At 37.9% G+C, this 10,295-nt stretch overlaps 1 protein-coding gene across 1 annotated transcript; it reads right to left on the bottom strand.

Annotated features, from left to right (window-relative positions):
• Positions 1–656: 656 nt before the first annotated feature.
• LOC128857747 (uncharacterized) lies at positions 657–10,087 on the bottom strand. The gene is made up of 3 exons (XM_054093493.1): positions 7,547–10,087; positions 7,280–7,463; positions 657–867 (listed from the first exon to the last, which is right to left on the bottom strand). Exons 1-3 carry the CDS (start codon positions 9,753–9,755, stop codon positions 657–659), a joined length of 2,604 nt encoding a protein of 867 aa, XP_053949468.1. The 5' UTR covers positions 9,756–10,087.
• Positions 10,088–10,295: the final 208 nt, after the last annotated feature.

Raw genomic sequence — 10,295 nt, 5'->3', positions numbered from 1 at the left:
TTTAAATTAATTTTCTTTTTTTGTTCAAAATTAGTGCGACTTAACTTTAGAAAGCTTTGGCTTTTATATTTATACATTTCTAATGCTTCCTTAAAGATGCGTGGATGTAGATCATTTTGCGTTATAAAATTTTACAAAAATAGTTAATTTAATCGCCTTTTGGTATTAAATTTTTTATATTTATAATAATTTTGTGTTTTATATATTTATTATTTCTGTTAAAGCTTCTTTAAAAGAAGAGACAATAGTGATATCAAAAGATTATGTGCCATACAAATCGCGCCGGTCTGACACGCGTATTTTATATTGATTTGAGCACTTAAGTTTCCCAAAAGAAACCTTATCTTCCCTTAGTATTTTTCTTCAGTAGGTCTAATACGAAAGTGCCCCAGGTACACATTTCTTATATTATAAATCAGAAAGCTATTTTTGTTATTAAAAATTATTTGAAATATATCTCATAATATTGTCAGCGTCTCGGCCTTACTAAAGCTTTTTATATCAACGGCTCCGTGAGGTCCCTTCAGACTTGGCATAGAAAGGTTACAAAACTATTTGTTGTAGCGTTGCAAAAACCAAGGCATTGCATGCTTCATATTTGCCATTACCCGTATCGAACATATTTTATATGTATATAGTAATATGCAATTATTTTCTTACTTACTCGTATGTTTATTGCCAATTTCACGTTTCACTTCTTCGGTGCGATTGTGCAGCTCCGGCATTAGTGAATACTGTGCGAATGTTAAATTTAGGTCTCGCATTTCGTCGCCAAAACTTTTCATCATTAGATAGCAGCTATGCTCACCGGCGACATCTTTCCGGCCATCACGCTCGTAAAATACAATGGAGTTGGTCCAATTGTAGCTGCATAAAAGAGAGAAGACATAAAATAGAAAAGTAATCAAAATGATATTATTTTTCTTAATTTTCAAGTTCTTGGATTTACTTGTGAAATCATAAGGCAAGGTGAGTCAAAAAGATAAATATTAAGTTCCCAGAAGTGAGAAAAGAGGGTGTGAAATTAAGTAGACAATTATTTTCTTTCTTCGATATAGATAACTTGAAGCTTTTACTATATATTTCTCAGTTAATATTCAATGTTTATTCGTACCACCGATGAATTACTATTATTAATATTTTATTTAAAAAAATATTTATAAATTTCTTCAATAACAATTCTGATTGAAAATATATTTTCGAATACGAGAACAGCAGTTTGGACAGGAAGAGAAGTATCAGATTACTTTGAAACCGGTACAGGGGTGAAACAAGGTTGTCCGTTATCACAATTGCTCTTCACATTATACCTGAATGATCTACATGACTGTTTGAAAGGTGGTGTACTGATTGACTGAATAAATGTACGCCTTCTTCTATATGCTGATGCCATTGTTCTCTTAGCTTCTAATCCTAATGCCATGCACTCTATGAATAAAAAACTAGAAATATATTGTGCTTAGTGGAACATGGAAGTAAATTTAATGATATCTGAGATGATGGTCTTTAGAAAAGGTGGCATAAAAATTGTGGTACAAAGGTGAGGAAATAAAAGTGGTAGCAGAATATAAGTATCTTGGTGTCCTTCTCACATTCCAAATGGCGTTTGCTAAACATGTGTAAGCCAGAAATAATTCAGCAAAAGCTAGCATTAATAGTACATGAGAAATTTCTTAGCTAAGCCTTACATCTCATACAAAGTTAAATGGAAGCTGTTTCAGGCTGTGTGCAGAGCCATACAAACATACGCTGCTCAAACCTGGGGCTATATGCTGTTCGAAGTAGTATATAAACTTCAGCGTTATTTTATTACAAAAATTTTCAAATTCCTTGATTTCATCCCGATTTATGCAATAACGCTAGAAACTAACGTAAAAGATAGCTACTTATATTCGTTAGAACTACATATGAAATACATTTGGAAAACTATCTATAAATACAACAGCAGTAGACTCCCGCACAAACTTACACATTGCATATTACGAAAAAACGTGTTTTGGCTCAAACAACTCAATGACTTAGGTATGGAGTTTAGCCTAAAGCTTGAAGAAAACATAACTGCTGTTCGAAGATTGCTGTATCCAGCTTTTATCAAACATTAAACTACGAAATTTAAACATGGCAAAACAAAAAGCACTATCAAGCACCACACGAATATATAAACACTTAGATCACTCAAAAGGAGAATCATACTTTATAGAAGATATGCGGTTAGCTGACATAACAACAATATTTAAAGCAAGATGTGGTTTTTTAAAACTGAATGCAATAGTTTATGGAAACGCGGTAAAAATTTGCACCTATGCAACTCAAACGAAGAAGAAGACATGTATCACTTCTTAGGAAGGTGCCCTGTACTGAAGGAAATCAGACAAAGATATTTAAATACAGAGAAGCTGAACGACGCTGAAGTAATATACTACATATACTAAATGGCCACAATTGGAGAACACTAACTGATTTCATATACTCAGGCTGGCACTATAGACAGTTTTTTATAGCAGAGTTCAATTATTAATTAATTTGAGAGCTGTGACAGACAACATCGGTATTGTCACAAACATTTTTATTTATTTCTTTATTTACTTTAATATATTAAATGAATTAATGTATGAATTAAATCAATTGTTAACCATAATTTTTTATAAATTAAATAAAGAATTCCCTACTACTACTACCTACTACTAAATTTCTTCAACAAATATTTTGCCTCGGCCTCGAAAATACTTGTAGGATGAAGGCATCATTAACTTATTTTCCACAAGCTCATTTTTCATTTTCATTTTTAAAAATAAATAGAAAACCGATTAGTCTTTTCAGACTAAACGGGGGGTGGTTAAGTGTTCATCTGGTGGTTAAGTACTCATATTGTGTATGGAAGTTGTGGTTAATTCATTAAAACCTGCACTTGTGTAGGGCAGCCTTCGCTGCAAGATTTTTGTGCAAATAAGTGCTTATCCAGCCCATTTTCCATTTATCTGTTAATGACAACTTATAATATTTTTGAAAGGGTGGAGTTGAACTTGTTTTATCCCGGGTTTACTCTGAACTAGCAGCCGTACTTGAAGCAGTGATGTATGCTAAGCGCAGTAAGGGCAAGCTTATCATTTCTACCGACAGTAGCTCATGCATTGATGCTATTGAATTCCCACTCAATGATCAAAATGAAATATATACATATATACAATAAGCAATACAATACACAATATACAATACACTATTAACTGCTCCCAGAAAAATCAAACTGATGTGGACTCCTGGACACGTCGGAATCAAAGGCAACGAGAATGCAGACACGGACGCCAAAAGCGCTGCGATGACTCCATCTGCAATGTTCAGTAACACGACAAAAAAATATATCATATCTTCGCTGCAATTGCAAGGGAGACATACAAGCAGCTAATTGACATTTGGAAAACTTACAAACATCACTATTCTGGTAGCAATACATGCAGAACCAAACTCAATTTTCCCGCTGACATTCCTATACTAAAGATAAAGCTTTTCATCCATCTACGCCCCATTTTAACACATGTGCATATTTTTCTACGTCCCCTTCTGGCAAATGGCCATTTTGCGATGAGTATGCATTGAAAATACACATATTGGAAGAATGTCAAAACATTGACACACTGCGACTCGCAATCTTTGGAGCATTCGACCCTCTCAATTTTCTGAAACAGACCGATCTGTTAAGACGAATATAATATTAATCACTAATCCATTATAAACCTACTTTTAATTTAAAGACCGCCGAAGGTAACGATGAACTTGGGGCTAGTCAACATGGACTACGCAGTTCACTAATTCGCCCTCTTTCTCCTACGCACTTTCATTAACACGAGTAAGCCCATTGCTTCCGTACTGGATGAGCATTCTCGAAACATTATCCAAATGAGAGGAGTAAGCATCGATTTACGAACTTTTTACATGGGGATTGGAGGCTAAATTCTTGGAAAACAGCTGACTCATAAATATATATCCAACCGTAAGCAGCCATTCGGGGCTAACCGCCCTATTAGATGGTTAAGCTTTTGCAATGCTACTTAGCATATCATGTCCATGTGTACCTCGCTTCTGAATTTATTTTCATCTTTACGCTTCAAGCAGATAGAACGGTTGCAGGTTTGTGTCAACAGTTTAAAGCAGGGACATATCGTTAAAAAATTTAAATCAATCTATTGTAAGAAATGCTCAAGGAATTATACGATTTTGCTACATTTATCCGCAAACGCTGAAGCTGCTTCTGAAAGTAAATATATTACTTCAGCTACCGCAGAAATGTCACTTATCACAAACCCTAACTCTGCTTTTATCCCAAAGCAATAAGTCATGCGGATGTGAAAGCACCGACTGTGGGCAAAAAGTAAGGTGAATTTGGTTGTAAAATGAAAAATCTTTATTTATTCTTGTAAATCAATTTCATCCCCTTCAAAATAATCCCCTCTCGATGAAATACACTTATGCGATTTTTCCAATCCCCGAAACATGCCAAATAGTCCATTTCCGGTATAGCCATTAGCACCTTCTTCGATTCAGCTTTTATCTCTTCAATCGACTTGAAACGCGTTCCCCAGAGTGGTCTCCTGAGTTTTGGGAATAGCCAGAATTCACACGGAGCCAAATCAGGCGAATACGGTGGTTGCGGAACGATATGCGTGGAATTTTTGGCGAAATGGTCACGAAGAACGAGTGCAGTATGAGACGGTGCATTATCGTGAAGCAAAAACCAAGAGTTGTTGGCCCATAATTCTGGTCTTTTTAGACGAATTGCTTCACGTAAACGACGCATAACGCTCAAATAATATTCCTTATTAACAGTTTGGCCAGGTGGAAGGAGTTCATAGTGCACCACACCACGAAAATCGAAAAAAACTGTCATCATGATCTTTATTTTTGAACGACTTTGACGTGCTCTTTTCGGTCTGGCCTCGCCTTTAGCACGATACTCGCTTGATTGGTCGGTTGTTTCAGGGTCGTAAGCATAAATCCAAGTCTCATCTTCCGTAATAGCTTGTCCTGAAAGCATTGTTTCACACACATCAACGCGACGACTTTTTTCCAAGAAATTGAGAGTTTTCGGTACCAAACGAGATTTGACTTTTGGTAGGCCCAAATGGTCTTTCAAAATGGTTAGAGCACTAACTCCTTCACTTTATTGACGTCGATGGTCGTCCGGAGCGCTCCAAGTCATCAACACGTTCTCGACCCTCTTTGAAGTCTTTGTACCACTTATAAACATTTTTCTGCGACATGGTCGAGTCACCAAATGCCTTCTGCAACATGCTAAACGTTTCCGCAGCCGAAATTTCATTCCGCAAACAAAATTTGATGTCACTTCTCTGCTCAATCAAATCAGACATTGTAAAAATCGGAGTTCAATAAAGTTCTTTGACACAAGAAGACGTTTGACTTCTTTTCTATATGCACAAGCTACATATATATTAGTTTGGGGAACAACAAATTGAACTGGTTCTTTGCCCGTTGAAGACTATTACTAGCAAGGTGCTAGTACAAGGCGAAATGTCTGAACGCGTTCAGGTCCTGTCTGGTGTTAAACAAGGACCGCTCTGATTTTCAACCTTAGGTTGCACACGGTTGTAAAAGAAATTAACTTGTCCGGAACAATATTTGGCAACGGTTTTCAAATATGTGCTTATGCTGACGATGCTCACATCATGGCAAAAAGCAAACTAATACGCATATTCAAGCTGTTAAAAACAAAAGCGAAAATTATAGGACTGAATGTCAACGCCGAAAAAACTAAGTTTATGCTTCGCTTAGCACGTAATATTGATGCCAACAATGTAGCCATAGATAATTTTGTTTTTGAAAATGTAAATGAATTCAAATACTTAGGATTTGTAGCGAGTAAAGACACTTGCAATAGATGAAAGAATTAAATCTGCTAATAAGACATACTATGCAAATATAAAATTGTTCAGATCAATGGTTTTATCACGAATGCAGAAAATCAAGATGTATAAAACTTTGATGCGTCCGGTTCTTACTTATGGTGTTGAAATCTGGACACTGAAAGCTAATGATATAAATCAGCTATTGCGATTTGAAAGATCCATAATGAGAAAAATCTACGGTCCTATTCGGCTTGAAAATGGCATGTATCGCAACCGTTATAACAATGAAATTGAAAACCTTATTGGTGGTGAAAATGTATTACCTTTTATTAAAGCGCAACGGATTAGATGGATTAGCCCCATCATAAGAATGCCCAACGAAATAATCCAAAAAAGGGTGTTTACTTTGCGTCCAATTGGAGGAAGAAAGAGAAGCCGATCAAAAAAGAGATGGCTTGATGACGTAGAAGCAGACTTAAAAGCGATGAACGTTTGTCATTGGAGAAATGAGGCAAGAGAGAGACTGAGTTGGAGAAGGAGTGTTGATGAAGCTATGGTCCACCACAGACTGTGAAGCTAAGAGAGAGAGAGAGAGAGAGGAACAACAAATCCATTATTTTCTAGGTAGATGGTTGTAGGGATCGATATCTCGCAAAGTATTGATCAAACAGCTTAAAGTTTATGATCGTTGTCAAGGTGACATTTCACACTAAAAAAATTTTTTTTTTTGTTTGTTCCATTCAGTTGTGAGTTACAGGGTCTTCACAATGGAAGTCAACAGAGAGAAAATTCAGAATATTTTAAAGTTTTTCTTTGATAAGGGCGAAAATACAAGCCAAGTCGCTGAAATTGTGAATGTGTTTATGGTGCCGACACTGTAACAGTTTGAAACCATATCCACAAAAATTTACGTAAAAATAATGGACTTATTTTTCCCACAATCTAATCTATTCGAACCTGTTCTGCGATATTTGGAAGCTGATAATTTTATTCATTGAAAATTTCAAAATAAATGATTATTATCCGCAGCTGTTGTTTATGATATGGATCTCCACTGGTGCTCATGTATGCAAATTTCTTACCCCACCATTGTGTATTAAAGGCAAAAAATGCGCGTGGTTTTTAATTATTCTGCACCGACTTCCACTGGAGTTTCTTTAAACTATATTTTTTTGCCTTGGCCCACCAACCTGTTTATCACAAAAGTTAATAAGCCGATTAGACTGAAACTTAGGGTTTATAGTTGCGTGGAGCGGCCAAGTAGTGAGAAGTAAAAAATAAAAAATAAAAATAAAAAATCTGTGCTAATACTTCATTCTGTGAACTTTTTTTGCCCAAAGTGTAACCAATGTAAAATAGGGTTGATATTTTTTGTTTTTCACAAACTCAGAAAAAGTCGAAGCATGCACGTCTTTACTTACTGTTTCAAAAGTTCAATTATCATCACGGAGATACTCTTAAAGCTAAGCAGGCCGGCGCGCAGCAACATGTAAAACTCATCTGCACAGCTGGTCTTCGGAAACTCAAAGCTATCGGTGGCGCCGCCTACAGAAATCACTGGAGTTCCATTGCTACTAAAGTATTTGGCGATGCGGCTGACGGCGGCTGGCGTGGGAAAAATTAGGAAGAGAATCATGTTACTAAACTATAACCTAAATTTTCTCACAATAATTTCATAACACACTCACCCAATGCATAATCACACACCGGCCCGAACACGACATGTGCACAATTCCTTGCTATACCATCCATAGCCTTGATGGTTGCATAGGCCGCCTCGCACTTCACATCTCCTGTCATCCATTCAAAATGCAACTGTGGGGGCAGCAAACTATTTTTGCGCAAGTATTGTTCAGCTAAATACATAACGGGCATGGTGCTACGCATTGACGCGATGTACGTGTCATCATCCGGAAGTAGGAGAAGGGCACGCAGCGTACAATTGTGACCATCGGGCGTGCATATGGCCTCACATGGACGGGCGGGTTCGTCGCGACAAGCAGCGCATGTCAAGGGTAGTGCAGTGAGGAGTAAGAGTAGTGTAGAGACAAATAGTTTCTTCCTTACTAGGCCTCTCCATAGATAGGGTAAGTGAAGATGACTCGAAGAGGCGGCAAAGGGCAATGCCTCCGAGGGTGGAGCTCGACAGCAGCGCCCACCCGGTAGTGATGATGCCGGTGTTGAGCGAAATAGCCAAGAACACCAGTTGTGGCGTAGTGGTGCAGCGTTAAAGTTGTTGCTAAGTTGTGAAGTGTTAAAAGAGCTGCACGGAACTTGCTTGTGTAAAGGAATATGCTCTTCCGAATGATCTTTGTTACGACCATGAGCTGGAGTATTTTGCCGCAAACATGTCTGACTTTGAAATAGACACTCAGTGTGGACATCGCTTTGCTGCTCGTAGCTGGAGGGATCTGACTGACTTACTAACTGTCTGCTAGTACTGAAAGTGGAACTCAAGTTCTTGACTGCAGATGTAAAGTATTCTTGGATGGAGTGATTTGGATGCTTGTCTGATTCAGTGCGTTCGAAAGTCCGTTGTTGATACTGATTGGACTGCGTGGATGTTTGTTGAATCCTTTTGAGTTCAGAGAAAAGCTGGGATTGTGCGGGGAAAAAGGGTTGACTTTTAAAATGATTTTGTGGCGCGAATTCTGGTTTAGCTGTAGTAAAATCGCTAGCCTGCTGAATTCCAGAAGAATTAGTCGTTAGTGGAGCTAGAGTTTGATATGAGTTTGAAGACGATTGTGTTTTAAAATATATTTGAGATCGTGTAATTGGTTGGTTGGGAGAATGCACTGGAGTTTGCTGACTAGTTTGCCGTTGATCCTCAAGAGCGGCGTCGTATTCATTATGGGCCTGAATTTGGTGACAGAATGGCAATAGATCGGGCGCATTAATTAGGAGGTGTTGCTGTATTACACTTTGTAAGTGCGTATTACTTCGAAATTGAGTGCGAGCTGGATATTCACATTGGAGTAATGTAGGAGTTTGAAAGTGTGCTTGAGCCTCCAGCGGTGCACTTAGTTTGTGCGTTTCGCAGCTGAGTAGTAGAGACTTGCTCGTTTGCTCAACTGCTAATTTTGGAACTTCAAAATTCTTTGCCCTTCTTAGTCCGTCCATACATGCGTAATCTATTGTAACCTCTCCCGGTAATTTTTGAGGCACGCATACATTCCTTACAGATTCCGTTACATCAAGCACCTTGATTATTTCGCCTCTCTCACATTTGTGCTGCCCACTATTCCCTTTATCCTCGCCACTTTTGCACTTAGCCTCAATGACTTCACGTAGCCTAATTGTCTTTATTATTTTCCCATCTTCTCTCTCGAAATTTCCTTCCACACACTTTACCGCTTCGCCTCTACTTGAAAATGCTGCAGGTTCTTGAATACTTTTGCTGGTTGAGTCTCTCGGGCGTCGTGACCCATTGCAGCTGTTGCGAACTTGTGGCCATTTAGTATTCCTAACGACAATTGCGGTGTTATGTTTTTGCAAATTTCTTATTATTTTAACATTTCCCACAATTCTCACAAATTTGACGGCCGTTGCCAAGTTACGCCTTGCTACGATTAAGAGAGATTTTGGTGTACCACGGCGCTGTACACGTACTTTTATCATCTCAGCACGTTTACTCAATTTATTTATTTTACTCACCCGCATCTTCTCACTTCGCAAGTCTTGCCATTCGCTTTCTCTTTCACTCACCGCCACTCTTACTGCCTGCGGCTGTTGCTTGCACTCTGCCACATGCCTCTTTTCCGTACTGTCGCCCACTGCAAGTGGTAACTTATCAAATCTCGTGGCTCCTTGCTTCTTGCTTCCACTCAAAATTCTATGTTTTCCAAATTTTAGAATTTTATTTCTTCCTCTCCTTCTAGCTGCCGAAATGGTTTGCATTGTAAGTGCGTATTTACACCGTCTCAATGTCTTAAATGTGGGACGTATGTCTACGACTACCTCTCGGTGCGGGGAAATGTTGCATCTGTCAGCAGCAACATGAGTTAGTACCTAGGCTATTATTTACTCTGTCTCAGCAACACTGTAAATAACAGCTTTCGCTCGCATTAAATTCTCCTTTATTTTAAATTTCTTAGCGTAGTTTTTCGTTTAAAATTAAAAGTTAAACTTTGCAAGTTTGGATGCGTGGTGAAGTTGATACTCTAAGTGTACTAATCTCTATTGGCATTCTTCTTGTTAAAAGTGGCTGTATCGCTTGGGAATTTCACGAGCCAGCTGAAAGAGGAAAGATGAAAAGAAAATAATTAATTAAGAAACTTGAAGTTTGGCGCATCCAACAAATTTAAATAAGCGTCAAAAATGATAACCAAAACAAAAAAAAAAGAATTTAAATCTAACCAAATTTGGAGATATGTTTACTTGCTTCCTTCAACCATTGCCTGCAGAGCGGTAAATTTCATTTATTGATTTTATTTAAAT

This window comes from Anastrepha ludens, chromosome 2 (genome assembly GCF_028408465.1).
Source record: "Anastrepha ludens isolate Willacy chromosome 2, idAnaLude1.1, whole genome shotgun sequence".
Lineage (NCBI taxonomy): Eukaryota > Metazoa > Arthropoda > Insecta > Diptera > Tephritidae > Anastrepha > Anastrepha ludens.
The sequence above is the reverse complement of the archived record's forward strand: the minus strand, read 5'-3'. Positions and strand labels throughout refer to the sequence as shown.